General features: G+C 38.1%; 1 protein-coding gene across 1 annotated transcript; it reads left to right on the top strand.

Annotated features, from left to right (window-relative positions):
- The first annotated feature begins 7,362 nt into the window (after positions 1-7,362).
- On the top strand, positions 7,363-9,039 carry LOC114307932 (hydroquinone glucosyltransferase). Its single transcript, XM_082916473.1, has one exon. It carries the CDS (start codon positions 7,477-7,479, stop codon positions 8,875-8,877), a length of 1,401 nt encoding a protein of 466 aa, XP_082772599.1. The 5' UTR covers positions 7,363-7,476; the 3' UTR covers positions 8,878-9,039.
- The last annotated feature ends 15,310 nt before the right edge of the window (positions 9,040-24,349 follow it).

Below are 24,349 nucleotides of genomic sequence, written 5' to 3' on the forward strand. Positions count from 1 at the left end.
AATTCACAAATATATATATATTTTTTTTTTTTTTTTTTTTTTTGATCGGCAAAGAAAAATTTTATTGATGAAACAAACGAGGAACGAAAGATTACATCAATAAAAAGGAGTTTGGGGCTTAAAAGCACCCAGCTCCCAGTTGGTGAGAAACCAACAGAAAGAGGAAAAGAAAAGGCAACAACAGAAGGCAATACCCAATTCTGATCAAAACACTAAACATCATAGCCTACACTACTGATGAAGGCAAAAACAGACCAACAACCTTCCCATTCTGATGAAAGCAGACCAATCTGTTGAAACAGACCAAACGACCTTCCCATACTGATGAAAACAGATAGCCAGCCTTCCCATTTCTGAAGCATGAGACAGATGACTATCCCACAGCCACCACTAACAGAGGACTAACCCACCAACAGCAAAAACACAGCAAAAACCAGCTAGAAGATGACTAAAAAACAGCACACACCGCCAAACAACTTCACGCCTACAAACAGCCTAACAGCACACACAAACTTGCAAGCCCCGGACAACCAGAACTCCAGCAACCACTACAAACTTGCAAGCCCCGGACAACCAGAACTCCAGCATCACAGCAACCATCCTCTATTCTTTCCAGAGTACTTTCTTGAACTACCTTCTTTTCTCTGGACTGCCAATCCCTCTTATACTCCATGATTGAATCCTCATGAAAACAAATTAAACACTTTTGGACCCCTGACAGTATTAGCCTAGTTGGCATCCCCACCCCGTGTTCTAACTTTCTCCAAATCGTTGGCTTCTAGCTGCAGCAATTTGCTAATAACCTCCTCATCCTTGCCTTCAAAATCAATGCCGAGAGTTTTACCCAATTCCAAAGTTGCTTCCGCCTCAGACAGATCAACCCTCCCTCTACTGGATTTACTTGCCATGGATAGAGACATGGTAGCTGCTGCTGATCTAAAGACAGCTCCCTTACGCAGGTTCAGAGTAGATTTCCCGAATCGAGAAGATCCAATCTGTAAGCTTTTCATCTGCCGATGCTTTTTGCTAGTTGCTTTCCTCTGAAAGTTTAAAGAAGTGAAACTATTTGGGGGTGAGCTACCCCCAATTTGCTGGGGATGAAGATGACCCAAAACCCCATCACTTTGAAATATCGGAGCAGCAGGTAAGTTTGGGTTACAAATATCTATAGGAGCCAACCCAACAGTGAGAGGAGCTAGCTTACTTGGGCCGACAACCGAATGGTCCAAAACTGAGCCCACATCAGATCCATTATACTCATGGGTTGATTTCAGATCCACTACTAACTTAATCCCGCGGCCCATATTATCAGGCCCGCACAAGGTTTTGATCACTCCAGAAGTTTGAATTTCTCCTTCGAACCTCCCACCTCCATCAACGGCTCTCTTCTTGGGACTCACCAGCAGTCTTGCAGGGCTATCCTGGCCTGCGTAGCCGATATCTTCTGACAAACCTATTTGCAGATCTGATTCAGCCACCACCGAAGTGACCCTGAGCTGGTCATCCTCCACCATGACGCTGCTGCTAACATGTGCTTCCACAGCTGCTATTCGTTCCACCTCAGCTCTCGAGTCCACCTCATTGCCATCAAAGATAGCCACATGGACATCATCTTCCTCATGCTTACTCCCTCTATCTGCAATCTGATTGTCCTCTTTTACAAGAACATCATTTCGGATACCATCAAAATGTCCTTCAGATGAATTGGTGAGGCCACACATCTTCGTATCTTTGATGAAAATGATTTGCTCCTCACACACCCTAACTGGGTAGAGAGCACCCTTGCATTCTAAATTGAGGATTTGATTAATGGGTTCCATAAAGCTTGTCGCAATCTTCACTTTCCCATATTGAAAATGGTTTAAGTTCTGAGTATCCTCATCTAAAGCAGACACAACACCCCATGCCTTGCCAATGTTAATGAAAGTGTTACAATTCCAAAGATTTAGTGGAACACCATAGCAATTAAGCCAGACATGCCGTTCTTGGGCCATGGACATCCCCTGTTTCCATTCGAGGACTGAATCGCACCATTCATTGAGCCAACTCTTCATTAACATAAGTTTTTCCTTCATGGCCTCCTTTGATTGGAATGATAGTACCAGATCTCGACCACCACCGACTCTAACTTGAACTACCCCAAGATCTCTTACTGCTATTTCTTTCTGAAAGTCTTCCACGGCGTGAATTGGTTTTAACCTGGCTATGACACTTTCATATAGCCATCCATTGCCTTCCTCATAGGCTTTGATGGTGTAGGTGGTATTGGACCCTGCTACCTTACCGCTCACCACCTCCGCAAAAGATCTCTTAGCTTGGTAGCCAACATGGGTTCTAATGGGTTTCTCTGCAAACTTTCTAGACTGCGTTGTTGATCTAGCCTTATACTTCATACCATAGTCCTTCGCAAAATCCGCCATTTTTACCTTTAATGCTTTATCATCACACCAGAGTCCATTAGCTTTTTGGACAGCCATGTCTGCTGCAACAGAGCAATTGTACCTAACAAAACCAAAACGGGACCTTGACATTTTCCTCCTCTTGTTCGGAATGAAAGTATCTACCACTACACCGTAGTTAGAGAATATTGAGTACAACCCTTTAGCTCGCATGTCTTCCGGTAGATTATCCACAAAAACAGAGTAGATAGACACATTCGACCAACTATTCCAAACTCCTCTTCTTCCGCTATGACGTCGAACCACCGGCTGCCATCCTCCATCACTTTGATTTGCCATCAGTTAAGACTCCATGTCTAGTAGTTTACTCCATAGTGGCCGATGAATTTGAAAATTTCCATCCTTTATTACAAAGTGTTTACTTTAATTCACAAATATATATATATATATATATGTATATTTGAATATATATTTATTTACCAATGAAGAAAACTTTATTGATTGCCAAAAAGGAACAGGTGCAGAAAGCATCAAACCAAATGAAATATCTCCATCTTAATTAGGTTGGCAAAAAAAATAAATAAAGTACAATCATTTATAAGCACCACTAAAATAAATTAAAAATTGAAGGATTCCAACCCAAACCAGAGTAGCCCCAACACAATACAAATCTAACATCAAAGCTACAAGCCAAGATCTCATCCCCAATACCAAGAAATCATAAAAAGAACGTGTTACAAAACTCCCAATCTAATTTGGTGCAGATGAAAAATAAAGTCAATTATAGAATACTCCTTGAAATTTGATTTGGCTTTGACCCAAAATACCACTCTCATCTTGATGAGGTCAACGATGGAATCCCATTTGGGTTGGAGATTCTGAAAAATAAGTTGATTTCCAGCCATCTAGATTGACCACAAAGTTGGAAATAGTATTGCATTCCAAATGGCTTTTTCTTTCTTTCTAGTACTAGTGTAATACCCGTGGTATGTATAGTTTTAAATAAATAATAAATAATTAATTTTAAAATTAAAATTAATCAGTAAAAAAATAAAAATAATTAAACTTTAACTATTTTAATCATAATTTTGCTTATGGTTTTTTTCCCCTACCATTAATGCTATGTTTTAAGTTATAAATAACAAACATGAATCATAATGTAATTAGCAAAAATTAAACAAAAATTATGATAAATTATAAAATTACACTTTCTAATTTTTATTTTTAGGAACAAAAACTGCACCTATGTAAAATATAAATACATTATTATTTTTTACGGGTTTCATAATTTTAGTTTGTCATATGTTGGATGATATCATAAACTATGTGAAACTCAGTAATTATTATTAATATTTTCTACTGACTATATTTTTTTGGTTTGCCATATAATAGTAATAATAATAATAATAATTTTTTTTTGAAACTCAATCTAGCAAAATTTGTTTAAATGAAAAAATTGAATAACAAAATAAAAATGACAAACAATGAATTGCTAGTGACTTTTATCCTCTTATCTTTTTTGAAATCAGCATTTACCAACCAAGTACAACTTTTGGATTTTCTTATAATCGCTAGTTTTGGCATCTCACATTAGGCCCTTTTTTTTATTCTTCTCTCTCACTCACCTTTGTTTAACAAATCTTCATAGCACAGGCATAATTTTTTAAAATTATTTTATAAACCATAATACCCATGCTATGCACAGGTTCAAATAAATAATTAAAAATTAATTTTGAAATTAAATAATAACATAGAATTTATTTATAAGAAATAAATAAACTATGGTAGAATGTATTTTTAAAAAAGTGCAATAAAATTACAAAAACTGTATTTACAATGAAATATAAATACATTTTGTCTTAAAGATTTTGCAATTTAGTTTATTTTATGTCAGAGATAGTCCAATCATATAATAAATTATATATTTTTTAATTTATTAACTACTCATTGTCTATTTTGTAAAAGTTTAAAAATATGTCCACTTAGGCAAAAAATTATATTTCTCCTATGCCATAATTCACTAACACAAAGGAATAAGAATTGGTTTGATGATTTATAGTTGTGCTAGACATTGAAAGTGACATAATCTAATTGACTCAACATTTATCTCAACTTGGACATTGCCTAATCATTAGAGAATTGTCTTGATCTATGCCTAAGTATGAATCACTTAACTCATTTATTTATTAAATTGGTAAATAAATATATGTTAGTATTTTTTTTATAATAAAATAAGAAATATGCACATGTTTATTCATAGTTATTAAAAAAAATTCAAACTTTGATAAAATTTATATTTATATTTAAAATTATTACGTGAATAGTTAAATATATTTATGCGTGAAAAAACTATCCAAGGTCAACCTAAAATATAGACATTACTGTAACCATACTTTGGACTTGATTTAAAATTTTGATCAGTCAATTAATAGAAATAGTTGGTAATAATCAATTTAAATTTTATGTTTAAATTATATTATAATTTCTCAGGTTTTGAATAGTGTGAACTACTTTGAGGGATAGTATTTGCATTAAACATTAAAAGTAGTTTAGAAGTTAGATTAAGAATTAATTAGTCAATTAGTGAAAACATTTAATAATAATCAATTTAAGCTTATTTTTAATAATTTGTTAAGTTAAGATGGGTATAGGCTAATATTGGATCAAATACTAAAAGTAGTGTAAAAATTGAATTTGGTTGATTTTTATGCTATATATCAATCTAATTTTTAGATAATCGTTTTGGTTCATACACAACCATCACATTGCCCACGTATTTATTTTTTAAAATAGTAAAAATATTGTAAAAATATTTATAACCAAAACAAAAAATATGAATACATATATTTGGCATATTCATTAATATTCTAAAACTTCAATTAAGAAGTTATATATTTATTCTTAAAATATGTCTAATATTAAATTATATATACATCAAAATCAACAACATTTTCAAAATCCACCTGAATCCGCTATCAATGCAACATAACGGACGAAACCTACACAATCCACTTTCTTAAAAGTCTCCAAAAACTTAATAGGCTGAATGATAGAATAACCTATAATATGCTAACATATAAAGGGTATAATAGTTCACTAATACCATTTACTCACAATTTATAGGACCTTGTGGAACACCTTCCTATTTAAATAGGACTTGAAACTCTGTAACCAGCTACACATGACTTTATATTAAATAAGTTTTTTTAATAGGACTTGTAAATAGTTTTTCCTAAAAATTTATAATTTAGGCATAAATATTAGTACATATGAGTGTACAAAACAAATCAAAAAAGAAAAAAAAGTGTACAAAAGAAATTAAATGTACAATTAAATAAAAATATTTTGACATTTCCTAATTTTTATGATGAATTTTAAAGATTTGAGACTAGTTATATATAGTATGAATAATACAGTAATATAGTAAGAAGTGAGTTTAAATTTTTTTTAAAGGAAATAAAAATCAGTGGATGGGGATAATGTTAGACAGATATGGAATATTTTTTTTATCTTTCCTTTGGAAATTATAAATTATGCAATTATTAATATTTTGAAAGCTATTACTTTAATGGATTAGCCAATACTACTTTTAAAATTCATTTTTTAATTCAATAAATTTACAAATTTATTACGAAATTTTAGAATTCCCACAATGCTCCTAACGAATATAGATAGATTGTTGATATTTATTCTCAATGATTTGTGATCCATTATTGAAACGAAAACTTTGGGGACGCAAAATATTTGGTCAATAAACTTAAGAAAAAAGTGTGATCAAGATTTAATTGTACAGTAATATTACAAACTCAAATTTAATTATTCAAAAATTATTAAGAATTATCCTCTTATGTTTTAAGTTTATTCTACGCATAGACCACATACTATAATTTATTCTCTATCATACAATTATCCATCCAAAAAAATTTGAATGGATAAGTGAGGGACTCTATTTTTTCCTTAATTGTATATTTTATATACTCATAAAATGAAGTCAAACAATAAATTGATAATTCAAAGTTTGGGTATATAATGGTGGGTGTGTAGAGTATAATTCTTATTAAAATTTACGGGATATATAAAAAAATTATTTTCTTAATGATTGTGATTCATTATATTGTCTTTATTAATGCTATTAATCTAAACTTATCAACTTAGAAATCATAGAAATTATTATTTTGTAATTCAAATTTATTTTTCATTCAAATTATATATTATACAAATTTAATTCTACCTCACAACTACTTAAAAAGGAGAAAGTGTGCTAATTTAAACTTATCCATCTAAAATTTTCTAAATGGATAATTGTGTGATGAGATTAATTTATATAATATGAAATTCATACAAGATTTATATAAAATGTGATAAAAATTATAAATTTTGAATTAATAAGAATGAATTTATAATATTACTCCATAAAAAATCTGGATTAATGATCTCATTCTCAGACTTTTCTATGTTCCGTTGTAGGAGGGTTACGTTTGTGCTTGCCTCACTGGGCCCAACCATCCCTCTTTAGAACGGTCTGCAAGACTGCAACTCTCAATTTTGAAACAGGATGTGAACAAAAATGTGGGTTGGTTTTTAATTTTTTAATTATTTTAATTTAGAATTATAAAATCTCGTTTATGATAATTTTTTTTTAATTTTCATAAGAAAAAAAATAAAATAATTATGATTTAAATATAATATTTTATTTTATTAATTTTTTAACTTATTTTATATTTTTGTAACTATTTCAACTTAAAAAATTTATGCCAAACATAAGGCATTGTAGACCAATTTTTTTTTTTTTTTGACAGAGCTATGATAGATGATGGAAGAGAATTTTTTTTTATAAATATATGCTACGTGCAAGTATGTTTGTGGCGGGTTGTCACTTTCATGTATTGGTAATTTGCTTTCCTCTCTCTACCTGTTTCCGTTTGCATGTAGTTCTCCTTCTTTCTTCTATAAATAGAAACCAACCAATTCTTATCCCATACAATACAAAAAAAAAAAAAAAAAAAAAAAAAAAAAAACCACACAACCACAACTCATAAACTCAAATTTCACTCAAATTTCTCAACACTTGTATACCATGGATCAAACACCCCATGTAGCTCTTCTACCAGGTCCAGGTATGGGCCATCTCATCCCTTCCATTGAGTTCGCCAAGCAACTCGTCCACCACCACCACTTCTCCGCCACCATCCTCATCCCCTCCGCCGCACCACCCACCACAGCCCAAAAAACAGTCCTCCAAACACTCCCCAAAACCATCCACCACATCTTCCTCCCACCTGTTCAACTACCCAATGACCCCCTTAGTGCTGCTTTCCAAATCTTCCTCACCGTCACTCTCTCTCTTCCCTCTATCAAACACACTTTAGCTTCATTATCCACAACTACCCGGTTGGTTTCTCTCATCGTCGATCAATTCGGAATCGACGCCATCGATGTAGCCAAAGAGTTCGGCGTCTCGCCGTACTTGTTTTTCCCTTCTTCAGCCATGTCATTGTTGTTTTGCCTTCATTTGCCGAAGATCGATGAGACGGTTACGGGCGAGTACAGAGACCTACCTGAACCGATACAATTCCCTGGTTGTGTACCGGTTCACGGTAGAGATCTCTCGGAGCCGTTTCAAGACCGGTCAAATAAAGCATACAAGGGACTCATTGACAGTTTTAAGCGGTATGGTAGAGCCGAAGGCATAATTGTGAATAGCTTCGTGGACATGGAAGAGGGAGCTATAAAAGCTTTGTTTGTGGACGAGCTGGGCAAGCCGCCAGTTTATCCGGTCGGACCGCTTATCCGAACCGGTTTGAGTGATGGGTCGGAATGGCCAGAGTGTTTGCAATGGTTGGATGATCAACCAAGTGGGTCAGTAGTATTTGTGTCATTCGGAAGTGGTGGGACTCTCTCTCATGACCAGCTCACTGAGTTAGCATTGGGTTTGGAATTGAGTGGCCAAAGATTTTTATGGGTTGTGAGAAACCCTAGTGACAATGCTAGTGCTGCATTTTTCAACGCACATAACCAAAATGACCCTTTTAGCTTCTTGCCAGAAGGGTTCTTGGAGAGGACACAAGGCCGAGGCCTAGTGGTGCCGTCGTGGGCACCGCAAACGGAGGTGTTAAGCCACCGTGCCACAGGTGGATTTTTGACCCACTGCGGATGGAACTCGACTCTGGAGAGCACTGTCCACGGTGTGCCTCTAATCGCTTGGCCACTCTTCGCAGAGCAAAAGATGAACGCGGTGATGCTAACAGAGGGTTTGAAGGTAGCATTGAGACCAAAAAGTCATGAATCAGGGTTGGTGGGACGGGAAGAGATTGCAGAAGTTGTGAAAAGTCTTATGGAAGGAGAAGATGGGAAGGAAGTTCGCCGGAGAATGAGGGGACTCAAGGATGCTGCTGCGAAGGTCTTGAGTGATGAAGGATCTTCTGCCAAATCACTATCTGATTTGGCTTTCAAGTTGAAAAATCAATTGAACATTTGATTTCAAATCAATTATTTTATTTATTTATACATTTATTTTTTAAAGTTCGGCTCATTTTATTTTGTTCTATTCTGTTTTTCTTATTTGTCTTAATTTTCAGCTTTTTAATCTGTTGGCAACCCCATATGATTTGTATTATGTAATATAGTTGGTGTTGGAAAAGTTACCATGTTGAGTGGGTCACCTTAGAAGGAATTAGGAGTTTCTTTTCTCCCGTCTGGATTGGAAGTTTTATATTGTTAATTATGAGTTTCGTTTTAATAATTTAAATTATTTATTTTGTTTAATGTTTTGATATAGAGGTAATAAATGATTAAGTTTATTTTTTTGATACTAATTTAGTTGGCTAACCACATTATTATTTCTACTTTTCTGTATATCTTTTATAAAGTCAAAAAATTAACTCAAATAAGTAACTCATATTTGCAGTGGTCTGTATGCAAAATCAATTTTAGCCGCACGCTAATTTTTAAGGAACAATAACTTGAAAGTGTATCAGACAAATATATATATACAAATTAATGAAAAAAACATTATAATATTAATTATTAATATTTATAATATTTTTTACTTTTTAATAAATATGTTTATCTGACATTGTGTCAGAGCAATTCTCTCACTTTTCAATGCGTCCGGATCCTCTAGAGTGATCCTGTGAAGTGATCCTCTAGAGTGATCCCTTATGGTGCAAAACTTGTCCCATTAATGGAACCAACGGCTGAGATGATCCCTCGCCAAAACGACGTTGTTTTGGTGAGCTAGACCCAAAAAAAAAAAAAAAAAAAAAAACTATTCCAGAGTTGCAGATCGAGTCGAGAGGGAGAAGAAAGAAGAAGAAAATGGATTTGAGAGAAATTGGAAGAAAATGGATTTGAGGAAGACGAAAAGTTTTTTTCGTGTGTTGAGTTAATGGGTTTGGTCACTCAAGAAGTTCATCGCCATGGATGAACTTCCATTTTTTTCTTCATCTCTCAAACCCATTTTCTTTGCAAATCCAACCATTAAATGGATTTGAGGAAGAAGAAAAGTTTTTTTTGCTGTGTTGGGTTAATGGGTTTGGTCTCTGAAGAAGTTCATCGCCATGGATGAACTTTCATTTTCTTCTTCACCTCTCAAAGCCATTTTCTCTGCAAATCCACCCATTTTCTCTCAAACTCAGAGTTTCCTTCTTCCTCAAATTCATTTTCTTCTGGTTTCTCTCAAATCTATTTTCTTCCGGTTTCCCTCAAATCCATTTTCTTCTTCTTCCTCCTTCCTCTCGATCTGCAACTCAACATTTTTTTTTTTTTTTTTGGGTCTGGCTCGACATCGTTTTGGTGAGGGCTCATCTCAGCCGTTGGTTCCATTAATGGGACACGTGTAGCACCATAAGGGATCACTCTAGAGGATCACTTCACAGGATCACTCTAGAGGATCCGGACGCCTTTTCAATGGCTTAAATGTAAAAATAAAAAGAGAAAATTACAAAATAAATAAATACCAAAGTTTAAGCCACATAACAAATTAAACTCCAAGTTTTTCATTGTTTGAATGTAAACCCAATCCTTCAATTCGATGTCAATCCTAACTCTCTATTTATTTCTGTTAATTTATTTAACTGAATACTTTTTTTACAATACATATGACATTTCCACATACTCTTTTAATAATCCTTTGAACTTTTCTACACTATATCATGACAATCATTAATCATCTATTTTTTAAGCATCATAACGGATTTCTACGATCCCAACTAAGTTGATACCGTAAAAGAAATACAATTATATATTTAGGAGTTGTTTAGAATGACCTAAATAAATGTATTTTTTATTTTTTTATAAAAAGATGTGTAAAAAACTAGAGAGGTGATATGATTAAAAAAAAATAAAAAAATAGATTATTTTTAAGTTGCCAAACTTGATCTAATACTTTAACTCAAGATTGACGAGAACAAATCATTAATCATCTATATCATGACATCAGAACCAATTATCATCAAGACTTGACTTGCGTGATCTTGAGCACATGGGATAGACCATAGTTCTAAATATCGGCCGGTACGATACGTACCGGCCGATTCGTACCGGAAAATTAGAGTGGCGATACGGATATGGACCGGTATACCGGTGAGACTGAAAATCGCAGCTGTAGCGTCTGATTCCCAGTACGTATCCGCCTGAATCCGATTCATGCAGCGATACAGTTCCGATACGGATTTGCCATGGCCGGTACGGATGAAATTAGAGCAGAGAACCTTCAGCAAAAGCAAAAATAATCGTCGGTTACATATGAAATTGGGGCAGAGCAGAAAAACCTCCTGAAATTTGTGATGTTTTATGCTCTGTTTTGCAAGTTCATTCTTTGGGCTGTTGTGCTCTGTTTTGTTGTTGGGCAAGCACACCAATATGCAACTTGCAAGCTTCTTTGTTTTCCTTATACTCTGTTACTATTGGAGAGAGAGATGCATGTCGAGAGAGAAAGAGGAGGTGCCCAGAGTCCCCCGTTGGTTTGGTGTGTTTTTACATTTTTTCCAACCTAAAATGTAACGCCCTCAAAATTAACCCATCATATATCATTGACATGCATTATTTAAAGAAGACATTTTATTAATTCATTCATCAGAGTATTACTAAATAATCGAATAAAATGCCCTACAGGCTTACATCTTTCCAAGCCAACACTTGGATACAAAATAATACGAGTTCTAACTCAATACAAGGAAAGCCCTAGGCTTGAGTGTTTACATGTACTAACAAATAAAAGCAAACAACAGAAAAATAGTCTTCAGAATCCAAGTCCTTCCAAGCTAAGTCCTTGGAGGTAGCTTATCCCCTGAACCTGAAAATGATGTTCCCATAAAGGGTGAGCCACAGCCCAATAGAAAAAATACTAAACCACATATAAGTAACGAATAAAGCAATAGCATTCAACAGATGGTTAACCAGGATAATCAATTACTTCATTTTACAGTCTCATGACACTATTGTCTAAGATACGTTTTACTTCCCAGTTTTATCAACATGGCTCAGAACCTGGCCAAACTTACAACAGTGAATTACATATACCGTATTCACATCCTTCCAATATCAACAAACAAATGAGACTCAAGCTCAAATAAATCAAAACACTTCATACTTCCAGATTGATATACATTTTAGTGCTGTATCAATAAAACACTTCTATATAAATAAGCACACATAAAAGTGATGCTAATGGAGTCCATCCCCTATCTCCTCCCAAACAAAATCCGGTTTAGAGGTCCATCCCCTATCTTCCCCTAAACCGTGGAGTACATCCCCTATCTCCTCCCACACACAAAACAATGTATGCAAATGCAATGCTCAATCAATACACATATTTTCTATCAATGCAATAGTCAAAATTTATGACTTAACCAATGTGATTAGTTTCAGTTAATCCTAATCCACATGCAATGTCTACAACAATCACGACTATCCTCCACCGATAGCCCAAAACAGTTATTTCTAAACTGAAAATAACTATGTCCACAATACAATAGACAAATGATACAAATTAACCAATTATGCCAATTAATCAATGAGTTTCCCCAATTTCATGAATTTAACCATCTTTTCCCAATTCCATGAATTACTTATACAAATCAATTCAATAATTCAACTAGGGTTTTTCCCAAAATTTACCAAAGTATTCCCAACATATTAAAATACCAAAACTTAGAACGTAACCTATAAATTGGAGTAGGAAATCCCTACCTCAGAGAAAACAACCCAAATGGTGAAGACAGAGATGAGTGCCCAAAGACCAAAATGCTCCAAATTGCCAAATGTTCAGATTAAATGAAAGCTCTCGACTCCCTCTATCTTTTTAATAAAGCAACTAGGGTTGAAACACTCTCTAAACAGATCAAACCTAAGAGAGAAGGTGAATAGGGAGAGAGAGAGGTCGAACCTAGAGTTTGGAATCAAAAGAATATGAAAAAGACTGATCAAATCCCGTTGCTGTGTATTTAAACTGGACAGGCTCGCTCGAGCGAAGACTTGGTCGCTCGAGCGACCAGACACAGCGAAACTACGCTCGAGCCAAGGAAGCCTTGCTCGAGCCAACAACCCAAAGGCTCGCTCGAGCGAAAGAAAGCTCGATCGAGCGAAGAACTCAAACCCTCAGGTCTGAAACCAGACTCACGCTCGAGCGAAGGAACTATTGCTCGAGCGAAGAACAAACTAACTCGCTCGAGCGAAGAAAAGCTCGCTCGAGCCAAGAATGCAAAGCTTCAGGTCCAACCCAGACGCAAACTCTCGCTCGAGCTACCAAACCCCGGCTCGAGCGAAGAACCAAAACAACATCTCGCTCGAGCGACAAACTCCTCGCTCGAGCGAATAACCAAAATTCTGGACAGCAACACTTGGTTTCTAAACCCAACCAACCTGAACAAACCTGCCTAACACATCCTATAATTCCAAAAGAGAAAATAAGGAACAACAACAACAACCATTATACAATGACAGAATCTACGGAACAGTCCGGATACAATAATCAAATGGGAAAAGACCGGGGTCGCTATAACCTCCCCCCCTTCAAAGAATTTCGTCCCCGAAATTAGGCACAAATTTGAAAACAGGTTTTTCTCAATACCCAAAGATAGTATATAACAATAATAAACAACTTGACCCGATACTGGTCACTTCATCTCTTTATCAAGAGGCATCCCACAATATATTTAAAACAACATATATTTCAACCTGCACCACTATTATGCATTATTCCTTTCAATGTTAACAATTTCCATATCATATTCAATTGCATGATATATATAACACATCCAACAATGTAATCAACATATACAATGTTACACTAATCTTCTATAATGAAACAAGTTTCAAGATACACCCATTTACCAAAACATACTCAATGTTTTACAACTTAAGACATATGTAAAGCTCTTAAGTTCAATAATATAACAGAATCTAATTATAAGATTACAAATCAACAAACATGTCCGGATATTTCTCGCGGACTTCCAATTCACGTTCCCAAGTGGCTTCCTCCACTCCGTGGTGTTTCCACAAAACTTTGACCAAAGGGATGGTCTTGCCTCGCAAAACTTGATCCCGCCTATCCATGACTCGAATCGGTCTCTCTTCATACGAGACATCCTCATCAACTACTAAATCGGTCCAATCCAACACATGTGATGGATCCGGCTCATACTTCCGAAGCATACTCACATGAAACACGTCATGTACTCCGGACAACTGCGGCGGCAAAGCTAAACGATAAGCAGCCTCGCCAATCCTCTCAAGGATCTCAAACGGACCAATGAACCGAGGGGACAACTTCCCACTCTTCCCAAACCTCATCAAACCCCGTCTAGGTGATATCTTCAGAAAGACATGATCACCCACCTCAAACACCAATGGTCTCCTCCTACGGTCGGCATACGATTTCTGACGACTCTGTGCTGTAACAAGCCTCTTACGAATAAGCTCAACTTTCTCCGTCGTTTCCCTCACCAACTCTGGACCCAACATAGGTGCATCACCCACCTCGGCCCAACACACAGGAGATCTACACGGTCGGCCATATAAGGCCTCAAATGGTGCCATACCGATACTAGATTGGAAACTGTTGTTGTAGGCAAACTCCACCAACGGCAAGTGCCTCTCCCACGACCCACTAAAGTCTAGAACACAACCCCGAAGCATATCCTCAAGTATCTGAATAGTACGCTCGGACTGTCCGTCAGTCTGAGGATGATAAGCTGTGCTAAAAGTCAACTTAGTGCCTAAGGCACTCTGCAAACTCTGCCACAACCTGGCAGTAAAACGAGGATCTCTATCTGAGACGATCGTCACTGGGACCCCGTGCAATCTCACTATGTCCCGAATATACAAGTCGGCAAGATGATCTACCGAATCTCTCACGCGCATAGAAATAAAGTGCGCCGACTTAGTCAACCGGTCTATAACCACCCAAATAGCATCACTACCCCGCTGAGTCCTCGGAAGACCTACAACGAAGTCCATAGTGACATGCTCCCACTTCCACTCGGCAATAGGCAAGGGTTGCAACAAACCCGCTGGCCTCTGATGCTCGGCCTTCACTTGCTGGTAAGTAAGGCACTTAGATACGAAAGCTGCCACATCCCTCTTCATACCCCGCCACCAAAACTGGCGACCCAAATCCCGATACATCTTAGTGCCTCCCGGATGCACCGCAAGGCGTGAATGATGAAACTCTCGGAGTACCTCCTCTCGGCAAGACTCCGGCACAAACAGACGGTCTCGGTATCTCACACTCAGGTCGGAATACACCGTCAAACCCTTCTCAACCTTCCCACTGGAAATCTTCTCACGGAGAGATTCTACCTCAAAGTCACCTCTCTGAGCCTCTAATACTCGAATCACAAGTGAAGGCTGTGCAATAACAGAAAACAAGGCCGCAGCCTCAACGGATTCGCCCAGACGTAAATCAAACTCCCCAAGTGCACCCAACATCTCCCATTCTCGGATGACTATACTAGCTATGTCACCAACAGGTTTCCTGCTAAGGGCATCGGCCACCACATTGGCCTTTCCCGGATGATAATGCAACTCAAAGTCATAATCCTCTATAAATTCCATCCACCTCCTCTGCCTCAAGTTCAAGTCTTTTCTGTGTAAACAAATATTTCAAACTCTTATGATCCGAGAACACCTCGAACCTCTCACCATAAAGATAATGCCTCCAAATCTTCAAGGCAAATATCACAGCTGCTAACTCTAGATCATGCGTAGGGTAATTCTGCTCGTGAATTTTCAACTGACGTGAGCCATAGGCAACTACTTTCCCCTCTTGCATTAACACACAACCCAGACCCTCTCGTGAGGCGTCACAAAAGACTGCATAACCCAACCCTCTCTCTGGAATAATCAATACTGGAGCGGTAGTCAGTCTAACTTTCAACTCCTGAAACGACTTTTCACAAGTCTCACTCCATACAAATTTAACTCCCTTCCGAGTCAGCCTAGTCAACGGTGATGCTAACCTGGAGAAATCTTTCACAAACCGACGGTAATACCCAGCTAATCCCAGAAAACTGCGGATCTCAAATACACTCTTAGGCTGTGCCCAATCCTGCACTGCCTCTACCTTGGATGTATCAACAGACACTCCTTCACCGGATACCACATGGCCTAAGAATTTGACTTCTCTCAGCCAAAACTCACACTTCCCAAACTTGGCATATAGCCTATGGGCTCTAAGTAACTCAAGCACCACCCTCAAGTGTGCCTCGTGCTCCTCCTCAGAAGGCGAATAGATAAGGATGTCGTCCACAAAAACGACTACAAACCGATCCAAGAATTCTCAGAAAATCCGGTTCATCAAGTCCATAAAGACTGCCGGTGCATTGGTGAGTCCGAATGGCATCACCAGAAACTCATAATGGCCATACCGCGTACGGAATGCCGTCTTCGAAATATCCTCTTCCCTGACCCTCAACTGGTGGTAACCCGATCTCAAGTCTATCTTAGAGAAACAACGGGAACCCTTCAACTGGTCAAATAGATCATCTATACGGGGCATAAGGTACTTATTCTTGACCGTAGCCCGATTCAACTTCCGGTAATCTATACAAAGTCTCAAAGCACCTCCTTTCTTTTTAACAAAGACGGCCGGTGCTCCCCACGGCGAAACACTAGGACGTATAAAACCCTTGTCTAATAACTCCTGGAGCTGGATCTTCAACTCAACTAACTCGGCTGGGGCAAAACGATAAGCTGCCATGGAAATCGGCGCCGTGCCGGGCACTAGGTCAATAGAGAACTCAATCTCCCGATGCGGTGGCAAACCAACAAGATCCTCGGGAAAGACATCCGAGTACTCACAAACCACCCTTGGCAACACAATCAGTGTCTCCTCATCCTCACTAATCGAAAGGTTAGCAAGTAAACTACTAAGCTCACTCCGTCCTCGTGGAACATACCCCGGTGGCAACACATCACCAACCCGGTCCCCCAGAAAATGAAAATACTCTCCGCTCACGGTACAACAAGTGACCCTCTGGCGGTAGCAATCAATAACTGCCCGGTATGACGATAACCAGTCCATACCCAAAATAACATCGAAACCCCTCATAGGCATAACGACAAAGGAAAATGGGATTCTATGATAATCAACCTCTATATCACAACCCCTAACACCTTGTTTCAAAATCAATTCACCCCCAAGAGGTGACACTACACATATAGGAGATGCTAACTGTGCTAACTCCAATTCCAAAACAGATGCAAATGCAGCAGACACAAAGGAATGAGATGCACCCGTATCAATCAAAACATTAGCAACCGAGTTGCAAAACAAGAAGGTACCTCTCACAACTGATGGAGTCGGTACAAGATCCTGCGCGGTAACAGCGTACACGCGCCCAGACGACCTCTGATCAACCTGCTCACCCCTAGAAGCATAAGATTGCTGCACTGTCTGGGACGATGAAGCCCCCTGATTAGCCCTCGAGGCCTGACCCGACTGAGCTGGCTGCTGACCCTGATTCGGCCTCAAACCAGATGCACCAGGTGTGCCACCCAACTGTGGGCAATACCTCTTCATGTGCCCTGGCTGACCACACTGATAACACGAGAGTGGCTGACCTCTACCCTGACTCTGGCTCTGAGATCGAGTCGAAGATGATGCTGCTCTCTGCACTCCTCCTCTCTGAGGACAAACTGGAGACTTGTGGCCCAGCTGGCCACACTTGAAACAGGTAATGTCTCCCTGACTGCCTTTCCCCGAACTAGCACTCGGTACAGGAAAAGTCGATCTCGAAAAGTTACCCTGAGACTGCTGGGGATTAAAACCCTTCTGTCTCCTACCATCACTCTGACTATCCTGACTCCTCTTGGAGCCCTTCTGCCCTTCCTCCTCCTCCTGCATCATGATCTCCATATGGGCTGCAGCATCAACCATACGCCCATAATCCCGAATCATAGTTCCCCCAACTCTCAGCTTGAGGCCACGCCTCAACTTCTTCTCAAACTCAATACAACGACGTTCCTCAGACGCCACCAACTCAGGTGCAAACCTGGACAAACTAGTAAATGTAGCCTCAAACTCGGCCACTGAAGAACTCGTCTGCTTAAGCTGACAAAACTGGTCTCGCAGTTTCTCCCTGACTGCCAGAGATAAAAACTTCTCCTGGAAAGCATTCACAAAAGCCTCCCACGTACCTCCTATACGTCCCTTAGTAAACTTCCACCACTGACCCGCATCCCCCTTCAACTGGAAAGATGCCAAGGTCACTTTCAACTCCTCGTCTTCGATGCCAAGCATCTCAAATGTCTTCGTTGTCTGTTCGAGCCATTCATCTGCCTTAAGTGGCTCTTTAGGATCACCCACAAATTCATCCGGATTAGACCGGAAGAACTCCCTCTTCAGAAAGGAAGGTCCTGCATCCGCAATCACAGCCTGAGCTTGATTCTCAGCTCTGAGAATGCCTACTGACTCCCTGAATGCCCCTGCTATCTCTCGGGCTAGAGCGCCCATAGCCTGCTGGCCTACTGGCTCGGCCACATTGGCCTGGCCAATTCCCTCCTGAACTGCCAGAATCTCCTCTGGCACAGGCACCTCCTGCCTACCCGACCTACCACGCCTACCGCGTCCTCGTCCTGACATCCTAATAAAGGAAACAAAGACTTTAGCACATTAATAAATGTGCCGAAGCTAAACACACGCGTCCTAATGCAATGGACAACAATAATTCATTCCACGTAAGCACATAATCACATAAGCACCTACGAATTTCATTCCCGGATAATGATAGTCCCAATGCGTTACTATAGTTCCGGTTGGAAGCAGCAGTGATCAAGTGCCTTTCCAACAAGACTACTAGAAACTCAAGGGTCCAATCAACATCCTAGAAACTACATTCCATACCCACATAATCACATAAACATGTTATCACATAAGCATATAACATTACACTAAGTCTCTATCAAACGAGACGAACCCAATGTGATACTAATCACTTCCCACGTACCCAAAGTATTCAAACCCGGTACGCTCTGATACCAAGTTGTAACGCCCTCAAAATTAACCCATCATATATCATTGACATGCATTATTTAAAGAAGACATTTTATTAATTCATTCATCAGAGTATTACTAAATAATCGAATAAAATGCCCTACAGGCTTACATCTTTCCAAGCCAACACTTGGATATAAAATAATACGAGTTCTAACTCAATACAAGGAAAGCCCTAGGCTTGAGTGTTTACATGTACTAACAAATAAAAGCAAACAACAGAAAAATAGTCTTCAGAATCCAAGTCCTTCCAAGCTAAGTCCTTGGAGGTAGCTTATCCCCTGAACCTGAAAATGATGTTCCCATAAAGGGTGAGCCACAGCCCAATAGAAAAAATACTAAACCACATATAAGTAACGAATAAAGCAATAGCATTCAACAGATGGTTAACCAGGATAATCAATTACTTCATTTTACAGTCTCATGACACTATTGTCTAAGATACGTTTTACTTCCCAGTTTTATCAACATGGCTCAGAACCTGGCCAAACTTACAACAGTGAATTACATATACCGTATTCACATCCTTCCAATATCAACAAACAAATGAGACTCAAGCTCAAATAAATCAAAACACTTCATACTTCCAGATTGATACACATTTTAGTGCTGTATCAATAAAACACTTCTATATAAATAAGCACACATAAAAGTGATGCTAATGGAGTCCATCCCCTATCTCCTCCCAAACAAAATCCGGTTTAGAGGTCCATCCCCTATCTTCCCCTAAACCGTGGAGTACATCCCCTATCTCCTCCCACACACAAAACAATGTATGCAAATGCAATGCTCAATCAATACACATATTCTCTATCAATGCAATAGTCAAAATTTATGACTTAACCAATGTGATTAGTTTCAGTTAATCCTAATCCACATGCAATGTCTACAACAATCACGACTATCCTCCACCGATAGCCCAAAACAGTTATTTCTAAACTGAAAATAACTATGTCCACAATACAATAGACAAATGATACAAATTAACCAATTATGCCAATTAATCAATGAGTTTCCCCAATTTCATGAATTTAACCATCTTTTCCCAATTCCATGAATTATTTATACAAATCAATTCAATAATTCAACTAGGGTTTTTCCCAAAATTTACCAAAGTATTCCCAACATATTAAAATACCAAAACTTAGAACGTAACCTATAAATTGGAGTAGGAAATCCCTACCTCAGAGAAAACAACCCAAATGGTGAAGACAGAGATGAGTGCCCAAAGACCAAAATGCTCCAAATTGCCAAATGTTCAGATTAAATGAAAGCTCTCGACTCCCTCTATCTTTTTAATAAAGCAACTAGGGTTGAAACACTCTCTAAACAGATCAAACCTAAGAGAGAAGGTGAATAGGGAGAGAGAGAGGTTGAACCTAGAGTTTGGAATCAAAAGAATATGAAAAAGACTGATCAAATCCCGTTGCTGTGTATTTAAACTGGACAGGCTCGCTCGAGCGAAGACTTGGTCGCTCGAGCGACCAGACACAGAGAAACTACGCTCGAGCCAAGGAAGCCTTGCTCAAGCCAACAACCCAAAGGCTCGCTCGAGCGAAAGAAAGCTCGATCGAGCGAAGAACTCAAACCCTCAGGTCTGAAACCAGACTCACGCTCGAGCGAAGGAACTATTGCTCGAGCGAAGAACAAACTAACTCGCTCGAGCGAAGAAAAGCTCGCTCGAGCCAAGAATGCAAAGCTTCAGGTCCAACCCAGACGCAAACTCTCGCTCGAGCTACCAAACCCCGGCTCAAGCGAAGAACCAAAACAACATCTCGCTCGAGCGACAAACTCCTCGCTCGAGCGAATAACCAAAATTCTGGACAGCAACACTTGGTTTCTAAACCCAACCAACCTGAACAAACCTGCCTAACACATCCTATAATTCCAAAAGAGAAAATAAGGAACAACAACAACAACCATTATACAATGACAGAATCTACGGAACAGTCCGGATACAATAATCAAATGGGAAAAGACCGGGGTCGCTATATAAAACCTCTCCCGAGAGAGAGAGAGAGATGAATGGGTGTATCTAGCGAGAGAAAAGTTGGTGGTGTGTGTGTAGATGTTGTCTGTGTGCTGTGTGTATCATGTGCATGTGTGTGCTGGGTGTGTGTGTTGGGTATGTGTAGTAAAGTAACATAGCAAAAGGCTGAACTTGCAAGCTTCTATACTCTGTTACTATTTTTGTTTCATATATCAATATTATTATTATTATTATTATTTTCGTTATGTTTTTCTATTTCGTAATTTCTTTTTTAGGCCACTGTTCTTCTGCATCTTTTAAGCCACTATTTCTGACCTTTTTAAGCCACTGATTTTCTGTTGTTTATACATCTATGCCACTGTTTATATTAATATATATATATATATATATATATTCTCAGTTGAGCAAGAGAAAAAAAACAAGAAAAATAAATATTGAAATCAAAATCTTCATCTGTCAAAAGCTTACTATGTTGAAAATGAGACTAAAATAAATACATTTCATTTAGTTGAAAATAGTTAAAAGTGTTCCTACCTATCAAAATTTTGATTAAAATGTGACAAATTAAGACTAAAAGAGTCAAAAAAAAAATGCATAAAATTGAGTTTTGGAGGGATTGTTAATGATTTTTAAAATTTCACGGCCGCGACACCCGATTCCCGATACGTACCGGTCGATACTACCGATACCGATACTCCGCGATCGATACCGTTACGTTACCCGATACTGCGATTTAAAACTATGGGATAGACTCACCACCTCTCTCATCTCCCTTTCCCCTTCTCCATCCATCATGGGCTTCGCCTCCCACTTCAACTTTTGGAACCTAAAAGAATTTAAATCTGTTGCAGTAGATAGCTTTTAGAGCTTATCAACTTGTGTTGGTTGATTGCCTTTGGGAATTAATTGTATGTTATTTTGCTGGGGGATTCAGATGTCAACAAGGGTTTTAATGGATTTTTCAAGTAGTCGTTTGCTAAAAATTTTTTTAGTCTTGACTTTTTGAGTTTTAACTTGAATTAAAAAAATTATTTGGTAATTATTTTTATAAAATTTTTATGAAAAAAAAATACTTATAATTTAAATGTGATATTCCGTCTTTTTAATTTATTTATTTTATTTTGTTATTTTAGACTTTTTTTTTTAGTCCCAAGATAGCCAAACAAAAAGTATATATGGAATGTACATAAGCATATTGTGGGCTCGACTTTTTCGCGCCTCCTTTCGGAGAGCTCGAATTGGTCATACAGTTCGGACTCCTGTTACGGTTCTGAATCTAGTTTCACAAGTGCAATGTGAAACTGATAAACACTAAAGAGTCCGGCAAATTATTTTTGAAAAATCGATTTTAAATCAAATAATGCCAAAACTGGACTGCTTTGCTAGATTACAGAGTCGCTACCCAAATATTTTTTTTTGGAAAATTTAGGAAACTCTGACTTGTTCCAAAGGCCACGTGTCTGTCATCACCAAAGTTGTCTCCGCTCGAGAACTTGGGTACAAGAGGGGAAGGTCCTGAAATGAGTACTCCCGCTCGTCCGATCAAAGATCGGCTTCTACTATCATGATATGTTGTTTTATAAACCTCATGTGTTCTTATCCGGCTATTAGCTAACTTTACTATGTGACGCACACACAATCAAATATGGACTAAGTCGCAAGACTTGAAACAAATAAACTCATGTTTGTTTTTGAAAATAGTTTGAATTTGCCACCCTCAAGTGGGATAAAACGCAGATTTGCCACCTTAGGTGGGCTTAAAACATGATTTGCCACTTCGCAAAGTGGGCTTAAAACTCACAATTGTCGAATTGTTCCAATTCAAACAACAAAGCCTTCATCCACAGGCATTCATGCAGTTAATCATTTAAGCAAAGAACCTCATGGAAAATATGCGAAAGATAGTAATATGGCAATCACACTCATGCAGGCATGCTAAAGCATAAAAACTTACCAAGTACTCCAAGCCAAAACAAAAACTGGTTAGAAAAATGCAAGATCCTAACTATGTTAAGATGCCTAATGCAACACATGAAATAATGCAATTAATAGGCTTGGCTACTAACATGACATATGATACAATTTGATAACATGTTTTGAAACACGTATTCAAATAAGTATTGATTTTGCAATGCAGTTTGTATGATGCACCGAGCCTCAGTGCATGCAAGACAAATGAATGATGCAAACATACAAGCATAAGGTATGCTAATCAAAATATGACCCTAAGCTAACCATCGAAATCGGTTAAATAAAAGGGAGAAAGACGTGGGGTTAGAAGACATGCACACACGCACGCACAGTTATTACAACATTGTGCCCTCGCAAAGGAGGGTCCGAATAAATATGCTAACTAGTTATGCTAATTAAGCTAATTATTACAACACAAAACTAATTAACTATTCTAATTAACTAATTATTACAAACCAAAATTGAATAACTAGCTATGCTAAGCTAATTAAAGCAATTAAACTAATTAACTATCTAAGCTAATTAAATAATTACAACACTTGAATGAATGAATGAATTAGCTACTACTAATTAATTTCAACAAAGCAAGTAAATAGCCTCAAGGGCGAAGGAGGCATGCATGCTCGGTTGGCTTCCTCTTGAAAATCTACTGCCTTGCCATTGGATGCCTCTATTTGCACTCGTTTGATCTTTGAAAATTGTGTCAACTTCCAGAATACTTCTGCCCCAACTCAGGAGCACACTGGTGCAAAATTCATTTCTGGCCAGTCAGCCACTGCTTTCCTAAACTTCTCTTTTTTGCTGCAATAGAGAGAAAATAGAGGTAAAGTAGTGTATTCTCAAGGAGTGTATGTACTGCTACCCTCCTTATCATTACACAAGCTCAAAGAAGTGAAACTCTTTGTTCTTAAACCATCAACCAAGCATTTTTAATACACGGTGGCCAAAGAACCAAACTTGTACAAGTTTAATGAGTGCTCAAACAAGACCAAAACAACCACCACCCTATCATGCATGATCAAGGGTGACGGTGACCAAGGAAAATGGGATGTTTCATCACTTTAACGTGCCATTTTCCTTGTGTTTGGATTAACGTCCGATCCTAACACATGCAATGCAACACAACATGCTTAACTTGCCTCTTTTACTTGTCCAATTTTATTTACTCATTTTACATTATCGATTAGTCCTTTAACCGATTAAGTCCAAAGTGAGAGTCCTCTAATTGAAAGTAGGCTTAAACCACAAGTGCCTTGAGCATGAAAGAGTCCTCATGCTGTTGGTTAGTAGAAACCCTCAAGAGAGGATTAAAACCATTAAGCACAAGTGTCTCAATTTCACACTCAAGCCAACAAAGGGTTCAAAGTCATTTTCAAAATAAATGAAAGAGTGAAGAAGAGAGGGAGATGGTAGAGATTTCAATGCTGAAATGGGATGCAAAATGACACTAAAACATGCAAGCAACTCATGCAAGTCATGTCTAAAAGCCTA

The sequence above is a fragment of the Camellia sinensis genome, chromosome 2, assembly GCF_055761805.1.
Source record: "Camellia sinensis isolate YWXY chromosome 2, ASM5576180v1, whole genome shotgun sequence".
NCBI lineage: Eukaryota > Viridiplantae > Streptophyta > Magnoliopsida > Ericales > Theaceae > Camellia > Camellia sinensis.